Source organism: Columba livia, chromosome 5 (genome assembly GCF_036013475.1).
Source record: "Columba livia isolate bColLiv1 breed racing homer chromosome 5, bColLiv1.pat.W.v2, whole genome shotgun sequence".
NCBI classification, from domain to species: Eukaryota; Metazoa; Chordata; class Aves; order Columbiformes; family Columbidae; genus Columba; species Columba livia.
The window spans coordinates 6,697,223-6,712,009 of record NC_088606.1 but is presented as its reverse complement, the minus strand read 5'-3'; the positions used below and the strand labels follow the sequence as shown (position 1 = coordinate 6,712,009).

General features: G+C 44.1%; 2 protein-coding genes across 13 annotated transcripts in view; one reads left to right on the top strand and one right to left on the bottom strand.

The window, feature by feature from the left end:
* SLC38A6 (solute carrier family 38 member 6) overlaps positions 1 to 14,787 on the bottom strand; it is a 54,362-nt gene that overhangs the window by 38,307 nt on the left and 1,268 nt on the right. For 2 of the 8 annotated variants that reach the window (XM_065065819.1, XM_065065821.1), the window contains exons 1-4: positions 6,089 to 6,288; positions 5,274 to 5,395; positions 4,475 to 4,548; positions 86 to 138 (exon numbers count right to left, since the gene is read on the bottom strand). In XM_065065819.1, coding sequence (XP_064921891.1) covers positions 86 to 138; positions 4,475 to 4,548; positions 5,274 to 5,395; positions 6,089 to 6,208 — 369 coding nt within the window. In that variant the 5' untranslated portion in view covers positions 6,209 to 6,288. Of the gene's footprint in view, positions 1 to 85; positions 3,606 to 4,474; positions 4,549 to 5,273; positions 5,396 to 6,082; positions 6,289 to 14,787 lie in introns of those variants that run through there. The other 6 variants (XM_065065818.1, XM_065065820.1, XM_065065822.1 and 3 more) reach the window with 6 other exon arrangements.
* On the top strand, positions 6,276 to 13,386 carry TRMT5 (tRNA methyltransferase 5). Of its 5 annotated transcripts, none has more exons than XM_065065816.1 (6): positions 6,276 to 6,387; positions 8,750 to 9,399; positions 9,751 to 9,875; positions 11,386 to 12,040; positions 12,854 to 12,941; positions 13,301 to 13,386. In XM_065065816.1, exons 1-5 carry the CDS (start codon positions 6,383 to 6,385, stop codon positions 12,925 to 12,927), a joined length of 1,509 nt encoding a protein of 502 aa, XP_064921888.1. In that variant the 5' UTR covers positions 6,276 to 6,382; the 3' UTR covers positions 12,928 to 12,941; positions 13,301 to 13,386. The 5 variants fall into 5 exon arrangements, with proteins under 5 accessions (XP_064921888.1, XP_064921887.1, XP_064921886.1 ...); XM_065065815.1 differs by having other exon boundaries at positions 13,201 to 13,386; XM_065065817.1 differs by lacking the exon at positions 6,276 to 6,387 and adding an exon at positions 6,396 to 6,945.

The following is a 14,787-nucleotide window of genomic DNA, read 5'->3' as shown; positions in this document are numbered from 1 at the left end:
TATCTCTTTACTATGCAAAGAACAGTTTTATCATCACAAGCATGAGACCAAGAAGAAAAATAGACAGCTAAAAATAAATACTCACCTTTCCAGTTGATCCAAAAGCAAACAGGCCAAGGTCTTCGTAAGAAGTGACAGCTGTTAGTAAAGAAAACAAAGCTAAAATACTTCTAACTTCAAAAATCACTTGAAAGCTCCACTTTGGCCTTTTCCCCCTTTTTAAATGAACATAATGCAGGGCAGAATTAAGAGAGCACTTTATAGTATTTTTTATGTATAAAATAGGTTTTATATACGCCTGTAGTCCTGCTACAAAACACAGCTATATGCTTAACCATTCACAGAACCTCAATTTAACAGTATAAATACTAATATTAAATATATATATATATATATATATATATACATAAAACCACAACAAACAAACAAAACCAAACACCAAAATAAAAAACACAACACACACACACAAAACCCCAACCAAACTTTAATGGCAAATCGCCTCCTCCCAAAGATTTTTGCAAGTGATACTGCAGGTCAAGAATTCTCAAGTTAAATTAGATATAAGCTATTCCTATATTTTGTTTGTTAAAAGGGCACACTTTTAAAAATGAAAACAGAAGATCCATTTTTATCTTTCTACAAATATAAACATCAATCACCATCTTTTAAAAACTCGGTGTAATTTATTTTCAGGAGACCTGAAGGTAAACACCTTCCCTGGTTGAAATCTATTATTAAAAAAGCAAAACAAAACACCCCAAAACAAAACCAAATCACAAAAAAAAAAACCCTGTCCTTACCTGCACCTGACTTACATAATTCCATTAAAACAGCCTGTGGTTTCCTGGATGCTTTTGTTGAGTTTTCGCTGAAATTCATTCCTAATATTGCTGGGAACTCAAAGCAACCCCTTCTCAAAAGGAAGGAAATCATAATAAAGCCTTTTTTTCACTGTCGCTCTGTATTTTGTTATTAAAAACTCAAGCGATACCAAGAAGATGAAAGTTTGAGAAATACCACTCGCTTTCCCAGTATATAATAAAAAGGTCGGCAGCTGCAAATGCCTTAAACGTAAAACTAATCTCAACCCCGCGTAATTTTGTTGCCATACCGTTCCTTTCCCTTCCTCGGCCCTACGTGGGACACAACGGCTTCCACACCTGTCGTGTTTCAATTTGGGGCCCGGCCCCGCAATTTGAGCTTCACACCTGAGCAAAGTCCCACCGAAGCGACTGACACACGAGACGGGGGACACAGGCGGTTCAGGGGATCGGATGGTGGGACCGGGGCCCCAGGCCACCAACTGCTTCAATTTCACTGGAGTTCTGCACACGATCAGATTTGGGCTCCAAAAGGGAGGGGAAAAAAGACTAAAACAAAAACCCAACCAAACACAAAAAAATAACCCCAAAACCACCACAACAACACACCCCAAAACTCCATTATTTTTCTCATATGACTTTTTTCCCCAAGGGTGATGTTTTACATTCGGCTCTACTATCAACACCAATGCACCGTAACAATAAATGAAATAACAAAATTCAGTGAGCCAGAGGCAGCTCTCAGCATAAACCTGGGCTAATCCCCTGTGATACAAGTAATCATATATACAAGGTATCATTAAACAAGAAGTATGTCTTATTAGATTTTATCCTGTATTTTTCTTAATTTATTCTTATGAAGTCGTTGATCACAAGAAAAAAAAATAGCGTTTTAGAAGGCCATCTCCAATGGCATCAAGAAAGCAGTAAAATGTTAAACACATTTAGGAGTGAGTTGTTTTTGCCACACGGGAACGAACACGCAGCACATACGTATGAGGAGTTACCAACAAAAAGAGAACAAAATTTTCCACCCCATTCCAAAGCAGCAATATAAAACCCTGGGATATTTTCTACAGTAACTCTGTATCTGTAATCAATTTAGTCCTGTGAACACTGGGAAGCCCTAATACTTCACATTACTTTTGCAATTTCAAGCATATATGGAACAAAATATCAAGCACAACTCTAAAGATAAACAAGTTCTGCCTGATTGGCTTGATTTCTGTTATTTTATTAACATGAAACAGAAATTACCCATTAGAATGCAAAGTGAAATTGGCAAATACAGTACAATACTCAGGAGTAACTCATAAAATGAAAAGAAAAAAAGCCACAAAACTTCAAAGTACGTCCCACTTACATTCCCAATTCCTCCGCTTTACAGAGCAAGCTCAGCCTTTGTGAGCCCAAACCCCAAAACAACGTAGGTCCTACCGAATTAACACTGGGAGAAAACATTGACTGAACTAATCCAAATCTAACCCTTGATGCTTGGCAACTTTTTTATTTGCTAAGCCTGTCAGTCCACACAAATAATTTGATTTTGTCAAAGTACAGACCAATGTAATTTAACAATTAAAGACACTGCTTTGTTTTTAAAATGCAACTAAAATGCTTGTGCTTAATAAATCCTGGTTTCTGTTTAAAATGGAATTAGTATCAACGCTTCCTTTCCAGAAGATATTTTATAGGTCGACTCTTTCCAAGAATTACTTTGATAATTTGAATACCTGAAAGAACAGTTTACAAACACATTCAAAGGGGTTTATTCTTCACTCATTAAATTCTTTCTAGCTCATTCTTTAACACAAAACTACTCAAATTTCTTTCAAATTCCTCTACCATGGATTAAGGTTTATAATATAACATTGTTCACAAATGCATGTAGGCTTTACACAGAAAAATGGTCAATTATCTAGTTTGGAAGCAAACACATACGTGGTTTTTACTCTGTCAAGATGCAACAGGTCACATTTTTCACTTTTTAAAGACAACGTTCCAAAGAAAAGCTCAAAATTAATCAGAGATAAAACCGTTCAAATTTACTAACAAAACAGAAACAAACAAACCACACACCAAACAAAGACCACAGGAAATCAACAACAAAACCCCAACCAACAAACCTCCCCCAAAACACAGAAAGACCATAAATCCAGCAAACTTCTCTAGACATAGTTCTGGTGCTACTACTATCTATCAACTTTAGGTTATAACTAATTATTAACTGTAAAGTGCCGGTTTCAAACAACAGAAATACTGCACCCTGTCATTTCTGCAGTGTTCCTCGCTTTCCATTGTGTGTATTTAAAAAATGCTTTCTAGAGGTGGCATGCTGCCTTTGGACAATAACTGAGGAATTAAACCATTCCTGTATCTTAGGTCTCTCCGTTCATAACATGGAAATTTTCTTACTTGAAAAAGCTTAAATCCTTAGTTTTTCCCTTTCAATATTAGTTCTTTAAAGGATCTCTTTAATTATTATTGCTAGACAACAACAACGTAATACCACTTAGTGCCTATACAACACAGAACTTTTCACCCTCAAATAAGACGTAGAGAAAGACCCTAAAAAAACAACTGAATTCCCCCCACTCTTTTTCTCTTTTTTGCTTCTGTATCTTTCCAGCTACTTATTTCAGGGTCTGATTCCTTTCTAGCCAACAGAGCTCCAACGGAACAAAAAAAATGAACAAAGAATCACCAAGCAGCCAGCAATACCAACCATAAAAGCAACCCTACCTCTGAAGGATATTTTTTTAAGAATGTATGAAGAAGATCACTCAACAGGTGAAGACAGGAGCAGCGGATCTAAGAAGAATCAGGAAGCAATCATCTGAGAGACCAAAGCGAGCTACGGAAAACAAAGGCAGTGAGAAGAAGCACGGAAGTTTTCTCCCACCACCTTTGAAAAGAGGGAAACAGATGAGAGGGAAACAATAACCAGGTGACTGAAAGAAATGGAGACTTCCTGCTACAACGTGATCTTTGTGAGCAAGAACTCAAAGAGCTAGTGAATTGCTTCAGTAACAATTAAAAGCGGGAGGAATTAAAGCGTTAGCAGATTATATTGCAGATATTGGAATCTACTGTTTGAATATTCATAAAGCTGTGTGATTTCTAAGGAGGGCGGTGTGAGTTTTTGCACAGTATCAAAAATGCTGTAAAAACCTGCATTTATAAAGTGCCATGAGAATTCCATTATCCAATATGATTACAAAACCTGAAAGGTATCAACTTCAAGCCAGAAACAAAATAGATACCATGAGTAGAAGAACAAAAGTCTGCTATTTTACTGCCTTCGCTGAAAGCAACAGTTCACACTCAAGTAGTGTGGTCCAGCCAGCACCAAAATAATTTTGCTGCAGAAATACAGGATCTATCTTTTTGGAAAGATGAAAGAGGCATCTGGAAACAAAACTGACTGATTTCTCGATTTTCAGTTCTATCTGGCGTTGACTTTTCATAAGAAGTTTCAAAATTGTATTTTTAAGCGGCAAATAGCAATCATTAAAAATATTAACTATTTCAACACCAGGGAATCAGACACAACTAGCTGTTAACATGCTGTTAATTATAATAGCTATATTGCATCACGTCTTTGTGATATAGTATTTCAGAGACCACTGTTAAGATAAATCCTTTGCGCTTACCAGTCTGAGTGCACATACTGAGCAGAAGAAACACAGAGTAAGAAGCAAGGCTGGCAACAATCAGCAGCAAGATACTAAAAAAAAACAATGCAAAATATTCAGTACAATGCACTTTCTATCTTTAGGAATGCTGCTTTTGCAAGAAGTAAGCTAGCACAAGACAGGATTTCCTCATTTTATGGCTCATATCTGCTGATGATGGTTCATATGGTCTCTGACCTTCCTGATACTTGCAAAGCTGCTTATATGGTCCACCAAAGCACATCACATACCTGACAGGGTACTGAATATATTAATTACAATAAGCATCAGTGTCTTTACACAAACAAATATATATCTTCTAATGAAGTGAATCTAATGCTTCGGAAATGATAAAAGTGACAATTCTGGCAACCTCGGCCCCATTATCCGTAGGTTATTATGTACAACAAGCAGAAGCGCAAACAAAAGCACAAACTGATTCACAGTTTTCAGATAGGCAGCCATCCTACTCCAGAAGGCCAATTTCTGGGACTAAAGAAGACAGCAGCTTTAAATCATAAATATCCATCTATTAGGAGTAATGGCCAAGAAATTGCCACCATGTGGCAATTTAATGCAATGTCTGGGCAGTACTTACGTTAGGCCAGATTTGAATGACTAAACCAAAGAAGGAAGATATTATTCAACAATGCTGAAAAATACATGCTATTTATTTCTTCCTTGATTTTTGCACAGGAGTCTTAGTAATCGAGTTTTGTTCCATTTAAGACTACAAGCTGAGTTTAAAAATAAGCATACGTAAAACCCAAAATCTTACCTAAATCCCATGATCCCTGTGTTGGCCATAGCATAAGATAAACCAAGTATCCCACTTCCCATGATTGCATTCATTAAATTAAACACCGAGAAACCAAAGGAGGAGCCCCGACTTGGAGTATCCTGTGAAAAAGGCAAAACAAAGTTTGATTAGTGAGAGAGGGGTTTTGGTCTTTTATAGGAAGAAATTTAAGGGGGGGAAGGAAATAGGAGGGATGGGGAAAGAGTCAATTTTTCCTTCCCTAATCTAATCCACAAAATCTCTTTTGTAAGAGCACGCAGTATAAATAGCACGATGCCATCCCAGGAGGCTCTCAAGACCACTACTTCGGGTACGGTGACGCCAGAGTGCAAGAGTCGTGCAGCAAGAGCAATATTTAAAGTGATGTTTAAAGGCACGTTTATCCCTGCGAGGGGCAGCGCAACCGGCAGCGCGTCCCAGACCGGGGCGCTCACAGCATCAACCGCATCCACAAGCAGCTCCAGGACCGGCCGCTCAGCTCCACAGGCCCCGGTCCCGCCCGCTCCCCTCGCCAGGTGTCAGCCCCAGGGGCCCCCAGTCCCGCCCCGCCGAGCTCCATCCGAGACGAGGTCCCGCTCCCCCGCGCGGTCCGCGCTCCTCCAGCCGCCCCTCAACACCGAGCCCGCCCTGACAGCCGCAGCACCCAGGGGAAGATCGGAACGCAAACCCGGCCGGTTCCACCGCCCCCGGCGGAGCGGGCCCGGGCAACCCCCTCAGGGCGCTCCCCTCCCCTCCCCTCCCGTCCCGTCCCGTCCCGTCCCGTCCCCACCGCCGAGTCGCCCCCTCACACGCACGGAGCCCGCAGGCGGTGGCGGCGGCAGCAGCGGGGCGGACTCGCCGTCCTCGTCCGCCTCCTCGTCCCGCTGCCAGCGGGCGGACAGGTACCAGCCCCGCTGTCCCGGGCTCCGCTCCATGACCGCGCCAGCCCCGCCGCTGGGCTCTGAGGCAGCGCCGCCGGGGGCGGGCCGGGGGGCGTGGCCGACTAGGGGGCGTGACGAGTGCTCTAGCCCCGCCCTCCCCTCGGCGCGGCCATACGTCGTGGCGTCACGGCGGCGCAATGACGTAGAAAGGCGCCGGCGCGGCTCGGCATGAGGTGAGGGCGGGGGGCTTGGGGAGCGGTTGCTGTGGCAACGGCGCGGCCGAGGCCTTGGGGGACCCTGCGGGCCGGGTCCCGCGGCCCCCCGGCCTGCACAGCCCGGACAGCGGCCCGGGCCGCGCTGAGGCCTGAGGCGGCGGCTGCTTTTGGGGAGGGGATCCCGGAGAGGCCCCCGCCCTGCGGCACCGCCCCGGCGAAGGCCCCTTCTCCGACCCGTCCGGGGAAGCCGGTGTTGGTGGAGCTCGGACCGGGTAGAGCGGGTCCTGTCAGCAGCACCCCCGGCCCCGCGTTACCTCAGATCGCGCTGAGGGAAGAATGCGGCAAACGTGGATGTTGTGTGCGGGGCCGGGCAGCTCTGCCGGGGCGCTGGGGGAAGGGTCGGCCGGTCCTGCCATGGCGTGTGTGCGGGGAGGGGTCATGGCCACAGGTCTGACAGGATTCAAGAGTCACAGAATCACAGCCTGGCTGGGGTTGAAGGGACCTCTGGGGATCATTTAGTCCAACCCATCTCCTAAAGCAGGTTCACCAGAGCAGATCACACAGGATCGTGTCCAGGTGGGTTTGAATGTCTCCAGAGAAGGAGACTCCACAACCTCTCTGGGCAGCCTGGGCCAGGGCTCTGGCACCCTCAGTTTAAAGACATTTCTCCTCATATTCAGATGGAACCTCCTGTGCTTCAGTCTGTGCCCGCTGCCCCACTGGGCACCACTGAAAGGAGTCTGGTCCATCCTCTTAACACCCACCCTTGAGATATTGATAAACATTGATGAGATCCCCTCTCAGCTTCTCCAAGCTGAACAGACCCAGATCTCTCAGTCTCTCCTTATAAAGATGCTACAGACCCCTCAGCATCTTCACAGCCCACCACTGGACTCCCTCCAGTAACTCCTTGTCCTTGTTAAACTGGGGAGCCCAGAACTGGATGCAGTTCTCCAGCTGCAGCCTCACCAGGGCAGAGCAGAGGGAGAGGAACAACCTCCCTCGACCTGCTGGTCACACTCTTCTTAATGCACCCCAGGTACCATTTGCCTTCTTGGCCACAAGAAGCAACTGGACAACACCCTTGGACGCTTGTGAATTTTGGGGTTGTCCTGTGCAGGGACAGGAGTTGGACTCGATGATCCTTGTGGGTCCCTTCCAACTCAGGACATTCTGTGATTCTATGACCGGCCCCAACGTGGGGGCTTCTGTGTTGCAGGTTTGCTCATTCTGAACCAGGCCAGCAGTTTCCAGCTGGGGTGAAGCTGAGTGCCTGAGAAAAGCCCTGGGATGCTCTGGCCCCTGGCTGAAATCCTTCTCCTTTATAAAAGTGAAGAACATAATGTTTATTTCCGAGTCAATGAGGAAAGGAAGGTGTGCTTTGCCAAAATCTTGGCTGAGGGAAATGCGCTGGCTGGGGGATGTAGGGAGCCCCAGTGAGGAGCTGGGATTTGGGGGAGGAAGGAGGGCAGCATGGTCAGCATTGCTGAGGGTGAGGCACAGCTCCTTTTCTTGTCACCCTGAAGGAGGGCGGCAGCCCTGTGTGTCGGGGTGTAGATGTCTGGGGCAGGCAAGAGAGCCAGTTTCCTTTCAGAGCTCGTTTGCATCTCTCCTGTCAACCCCTGGTCTCAAACCAAACTTCCTGAGAAGTCAGGAGAAACGTCAGCCTCACACACTACCTGAATCGTTGGTTCCTGCCGAGGGGCAGCTGATACAGAATCAGAAAAGTTGGGCCCCTTTAGACTGGCTCTAGTGCAGAAAACCATTTAAAGAAGCGTAAAGGTACTTTTCAAGTCCCCATCCTATGAGTGAACCGTGGAGAAGGGTTCAGTCGCTTGGACAGACATTACTAATGCTTCCCTGTACCTTGAGGGGAATTAATTCATGGTCTTTCTGGCATGCAGCCCGTGGAGAAAAGACACTCTGGAGCATATAGCCCTTACTACGGGGGTATAGGAGGCAGAAATTGCTGATGAGTGATTATGACCGCTATTGCTAATAGCTGTTGTCTAGCAACTGCTGCTTGGTAATGAATTTTATCAGAGGCAGAAGCGATCCAACAGCAGGATCAAGACTTTTTTCCATTCGGCTAACTGGGATTAATATCACAGTTATTTGAACAAAGAGAGGTCACTGTATTTTGGCAGGGCGGGATTCTCTCACTGCTTAAAGTTAGTTAATGTTTAGGTCTAAAAATACATTTGCAAACGGACAGAAATTTGTAGTATATAATTTATAATAAAGAGTTTTACTAAACTATTGTGGATTGTTTGGTACAGATGGAAATTCTAGTTTAAGAGAACAGCAAATCCATGTGATTTGCAGCCTTTTTAATGGCATGATTACATAATGTCTATAAAATGAATAATTTCTCTTCTAGGACTTTATGGAGATTTGGATACTCTGCCAGACTACTGAAAACTAATCATTTTAGGGCAGCTGCATCACATACATCATTTCCAGCAGTTTGGATGCTATTGGCACAATATTCTGGCAGAATACCTGGGCTCTTTGTAGCAGCTGAAAAAAACAGGTTTTTTACAATGCCTGAAGCTGTGGAGGATAAAGCTGATCTAGAACTGTATTCACCCAATCCTGAGGTGCGGGGGATGACACTGCTCAACAGAGAAGCTTTTAAAAGGACAGTTCTTGTTCCAGCTCTTAAAGTCAAGAAAGAAATTGTAAACGCTTTGGTAAAATCTCTAAAACATACGGTACTACAGCGCCCTGGTCTAAAGCGAGTGGTTGAGGATCCAGAAGATGAGGACAGTAGGTTTGTTATTTTGGATCCTCATAAAATACCAGAATTCTCATTGGGAGAATCGGAGCAAGAGGTATTAAAACAGCTTGATGTTTGTCCTGAGGTGTCCAAGTATAACTTGGAGCTGACCTACGAGAACTTCAAGGCGGAGGAGATCCTACGAGCCGTCCTTCCTGAAGGTCAGGAAGTCACCTCGGGATTTAGCCGTGTTGGTCACATCGCTCATTTGAATCTTAGAGACCATCAGCTACCGTACAGACATTTGATCGGTAGGTAAAACAACTCTTCTCAAAAAAGTAATGTGTCTATTTTGTATGTTGTTAAAACATATTTTAACAGTTATTCTACTGATTAGTTATTACCTGTACAAAGAAAAATTTTGAGTGCTTTTCATTGCTTTATATTTTGACTTTCAATAGCCTTGTGCTGATGCTGTAGCTGTGCATGGAAGGCACAGTCCTCTGCTCTTATTGTGGTCTCACTTCACTGAGCTTTGGGAGGTTGTTCTAATACATGCTTACTTTTGTTAATTTAACTGTAAACAGCAGCATTTATCTCTCTTGTAGAGCAGTAGAAGGTTTTATTCCCTTAACCGGAATATCTTTTGCCCTCTCTTTCAGGACAGGTTATAATTGACAAGAATCCGGGAATCACCTGTGTAGTGAATAAAACCAATATTATTGACAGCACGTACAGAAATTTTCAAATGGAAGTGCTCGCTGGAGACAGCAACCTGGTAACTAAGGTACAGGGTTTTTTTCCCCCCTGTTCTTTTGAATTTGTATGTTAAAACCCAAAGGCATCTACTGGAAAAATGTGATGGAGAGATGCTATTAGGACCATTTCTTTGCATGGTGACCTTTCCCGACACTCCTTTTAGAGTGCAAGAGTTGGCAGTTGCATCTACGTTCATTTGTCCTGGCCTGCCAAGAGCAAACCCACAACCACAGAGCTCATGAAGTATTTTTTCAAGTTCACAGCCAAGATTTCAGCGATACATAAAAGCAGCTGAAGTGAAGGTTTCTTATAGAGATACTAATTACAAACTTGTAGCAAGGGGTATTTCTCAAACGATATATATATCAAAATATATATTTCTTAGTTTCATCAATCCTTGTACAGTGGTGGGCACAGAATGTATGACTGTGTTTCTAAATCTCAGTGGCTTTGCAGTTTTTTGCCTACGCCTTTTTCCTTTTCTGTCAGCAGCAAGACAAACCTCATCTCTCCTCTTTTGACGTTTTTCAGGTGAAAAGCACTATGTAACTGCCAAGTGTTCTTCACATAGGGTTTCTTCTCTTTAGCTGGAAAATTGGCCACTGTTTTGACAAAAAAAAACCCCTAACTGTTGCCAGTTTTATACTTTTAGAAGAGACAACATTAGATTACTAAATAAAAAAGTTGAACGGCTTGGTAGAACATCCTGTGCATGCACAGAGAAGGCATGTGAATCGTCAAGGCAGAGGCGATAATCAAATATTATGCAGATTGTTACTAGCTCATTAAGCACACAGCTGGCTCACCGCTGGGCTGCACACCCAGGAGCACAGATACACGTCAGTGTGTTTCTTGCTGGAGAAGTAAATGATGCAGTGACTTGGATCTGAAGTCACTTCACTTCAGAGTCACACAATTCAAGTGTGGCGATGCAAATTGAGTGTTATCTTGCATCCCATTCTCATCTGACTAAATACTGTTTCTTTTTAGGTCTCTTCTTAAGACAGTGGTCATCTCAAAGTTTGGGTTTGGATCAGTTTCCAGACTCTGTCACCTTCAGAGATAAAATACAGTATTTTTTCAAACTGCAGAGTTGGCTTCCCGTGGCTTTGAACTTGGCTGACTGCTGCCATTCTTGTGCTGTATCATTCTCAGACGCTTATTTACTACGTGGGCTCTGCTAAGGAGGCTTTGAGGCATCTTCCCAAGGTCTGCTTTCAATAAAGGAGTTGTCAGCCAGCCACAAAGCTCTTGAAAAGCCTCAGATTTATTTTTTTATGGTTGTTTTAAGTTGCTGCTTTATTTCCACCTGGTGATAGAGACGTGCATAAGCCAGCCATCTGGGTTGACAGTTGGAACATTCCTAATTTCTGATGAGCAGATCTGTTTATACAAGATTCATGTGAACTACAAATGGGACAAATGTCAATGTACACATTTGATAAAGCACCTTGCTTTTTAGCTGTCTTAATTACTGAAAATGCTTAAACGTGTGGAATTTGAATGCAGAGGCTTAACCAAATGTTCTGGACTTTCAGGTCAAAGAAAATAACATTGCATATGAATTGGACTTTTCTAAAGTCTACTGGAACCCACGTCTTTCCACAGAACACGGCCGTATCGTTGAGCTTTTAAAGCCCGGTGATGTCCTTTTCGATGTCTTTGCTGGGATTGGACCTTTTGCTATTCCAGCAGCAAAGAAAAAATGCCAGGTGTTTGCAAACGATCTCAATCCTGAGTCCTACAAGTGGTTGCTGCACAACTGCAAACTGAACAAGGTAGAGAAGAAGATAAAAGCATTCAACATGGATGGCAGGGAGTTCCTTCTGGGGCCAGTAAGAGAGGAACTCAGTAAAGAACTCCCGCTTCTGAAAGAAGAACAGAAAACTTCTTTTCATATAGTCATGAATTTGCCAGCTTTGGCTATTGAATTTCTAGATGTTTTCAGGCATTTCCTCGCCGGAGAGCCATGCGGCACTGCTCGCCTTCCCACGGTGCACTGCTATGGTTTCTCCAAACACGACGACCCGGCCAAAGATATTCAAGAACGCGCTGAGGCTTCGCTGGGAACCTCCTTAGCTGGCCGCTGTTCTACCTACCTGGTCAGAAATGTCGCGCCCAACAAGGAGATGCTGTGCATCAGCTTCCAGCTTCCAGCGGACGTGCTGTACAAGAGGCCCTGCCCTGATGGAGGTAGGAACAAACCTCTAACGTGACAGCGACGCCGTGTTGGGGTGTGAGCGCCCACGCGTGTGCCGCAGCTGTGTCCTGCTGCTCTGATCCCAGCACGAGCCTCCACAGGAAAAATGGTGGGACTGGAGAGGATCATCCCACAGGCTATAAACCAGACCTGGACGCCTTAGATCCCGTACAGGGGGAGGACAGGGTATCCAACACCAAGCACATGTTTCTGCCAGCTAAATACTAATGAACCGGAGCTTCATTTTGACCCAGGGTACAATGACGTTCTTCCCAGTGACCTTCTTGTGCTTGCAAGGAGTCACTACATCAGCACAACCCGGTTCTGTACAATTTAATGGAGAAATAGATATCCTTAGAGATCTTTGATGTTGAATTTGATTATTTTTTTTTTAATATATATAATGGGTCATTTTTTTCTTGAAGTTCTTGTGGAGGGCAGTTGGTTTCTAGTGATCTTGGGCTTTGCACTGCATGACAAAGGTGGGGGCTTTCAGTTTGCAGTTACATTAACTGGAGCAAAGGACTTTTTGATAAAGCTTTTAATGCCATGAAACTTATTTTTGCGCTGTTGTTGGGTGGCACTGAGATGTAGGTCAAAATGGAGCTCAACACAAGTTTTTTGTAAGTCTTTTTTGGCATTTAGTAAAGACCTCCCATTATTGCTGTAACAGTTCTCATTCGTGACTGTTAATCCTGATTTTAACTCTCATCTCTTCCTGTTAAATCCCTTAAGTGTTCAAGGCTTGTGGTTCAGTTCAGTCTGTTTATTGTACGTTAAATAACTTACTTTTTCTAACCTTCCAGCAAACCCAGCCTCTAAACGTCTGTGTACCAGCAAAGATGCTTCTGAAGAAGAGCTGGAACTGAAGAAGAGTTGAAGATGAGAGTGATGGTAACTAATTCAGTGGTTTATGTAAGATACACTTAGGTTACCTCTGGTTTACCCCTTGAATTACTTGAAGCATATCTATGTTACCCATCTCAGGTGCCGAGATGCGTAATGCATGTTGCAGCTTTCCTTAGTGAGCGTTTACTTTTTTTTAATTGTGGGATCAATAAAGAAATTGAAGTTGCTGTTACTACAAAAAGCCAAAACTTTGCTTTTTTGTAATCGACGTGTTTTGGTACTTTTCTGCTCTCTATTGTTTCAGGCCTCGTGATAATTCAGTGACACACACCAGGACAGTTTTCTGCTGTGTTACTTTGATAATGTGCAGTCTGTGTTGAAAACAGATTTTTGTATTTTTTCAGGTCTAGCAAGATGACTTGTATAACCCCTGCACTGGATTCTCTTTGACAAATGGGTTTGGTGTTTTAAGAATAAATGGTGTAAGCAAGCGCTTGTGTAAGCAAGATAACCTTTCAAAATCTTAGCCCAAGATACAAAAAGGCCCAAATAGCCACATATACTTGTTCCTAGGCTTTTGAGTAGTAAATGCTTTTTAACACTGAGATTTAGTTAGGGATTAGTTGACTCTTAACTTAGTGTTTACCCACCATTAAGGCAGGAAGGGCTCTCGTGCCATTTGCACAGTCGCAGATTAAGTCCACGCTTACGTTAAAGCTCTGGACTGAACACCAGTACCTGGCTGACAGGTCTCGTGTCTCATAGCCACGTCTGTGGCTTCTGGGCCTCCGCCGCCCCCCACCTCTCCGACTGCTCCTCTGCCGCAGTCCCGGGGCGGTGTCTGTATCCTGCAGGGATTCGAAAACCCTCTGCCTTTGATTTCCTGTTCTTACCCATCCAAACTATTGTTGGGCAATGTCAACCACAAGTAGTTTATTTGGACAGAGAACTCAGACTCCCTTCTCAGTTCAGATATTTTCCTTCTGTCCAAGCTCAGTGCTCACTCCTAGCAACTCCGTTACCCCGTGTCTGTCCCCCTGCCTGGTTCTGCTGCTGTGGCTCCATCACCAGGGCCTGCAAACTGCTCTCCTGGTTCTCCCCCAGACAACCGCTAAGGCCCATGGGTTTGTTTTCCTCGTGGCTCTACGTAACAGCTTTTCCCTCAGGCAGTGCTTTTGAAACCTGTGAGAACGCTGCTGGAGCAATAAGGCCATTGATGCAGCTGGAAGGACATGGTCACAGTAACAATGCAGTCACCGTACGATCTGTGCTAATGCATCTGTCTGTACTGCCGGAGACCGCAGGTCCCTTCGACTGCGCGCGTTGCCTCACAGTACAAATTTAGGGCTTCTTGGCACTAGTGTGCTCCCAGAAATCTGGCTTTGATCACCGGTTTTGTGTCAAGCAAGTCAACTACGTAACTCTGATTTTTAGCATGTGACTAAAGTATCCCAGGGCAGGGAAGGATTTTAGTTCTGAGAAGTTTTGTTCACTTAAGGATTAAATGCCATTGTTATTTCAGCAGCATAACTTCAGTTTAGATGCCAGCCAATGGATTAGATGCAGCTTTACTCGTAACCAGGGGTTCTCTAGATTTTTGCACAGTTGCCACTTTTGCGTATAACCCTTCCACGTGAAATAGCAAATGATAGCCAAGGTCCACACAAGTTGCACGTGTATTTGAATGACACAAATTAATACGCATATGCAGCTCTGCATTCATTAGGGCAATGACCTTAGGCTTTATAAACTGAGAATATCATCGTAAGAGGGACACTGAGATACTGGAAAGAGTTCAGAGGAGGCAACAAAGCTGGTGAGGGGCCTGGAGCACAAGTCTGATCAGGAGCAGCTGAGGGAACTGGGGGGTTCAGCCTGGAGAACAGGAGGC

What these genes read in the sequence shown, in the direction of transcription:
- TRMT5 (XM_065065816.1), top strand. An exon ending in ACAGCAACCTGGTAACTAAG is followed by an intron (nt 9,876 to 11,385) that starts GTACAGGGTTTT and finishes CTGGACTTTCAG; the next exon opens with GTCAAAGAAAATAACATTGC. An exon ending in GAGGCCCTGCCCTGATGGAG is followed by an intron (nt 12,041 to 12,853) that starts GTAGGAACAAAC and finishes CTAACCTTCCAG; the next exon opens with CAAACCCAGCCTCTAAACGT.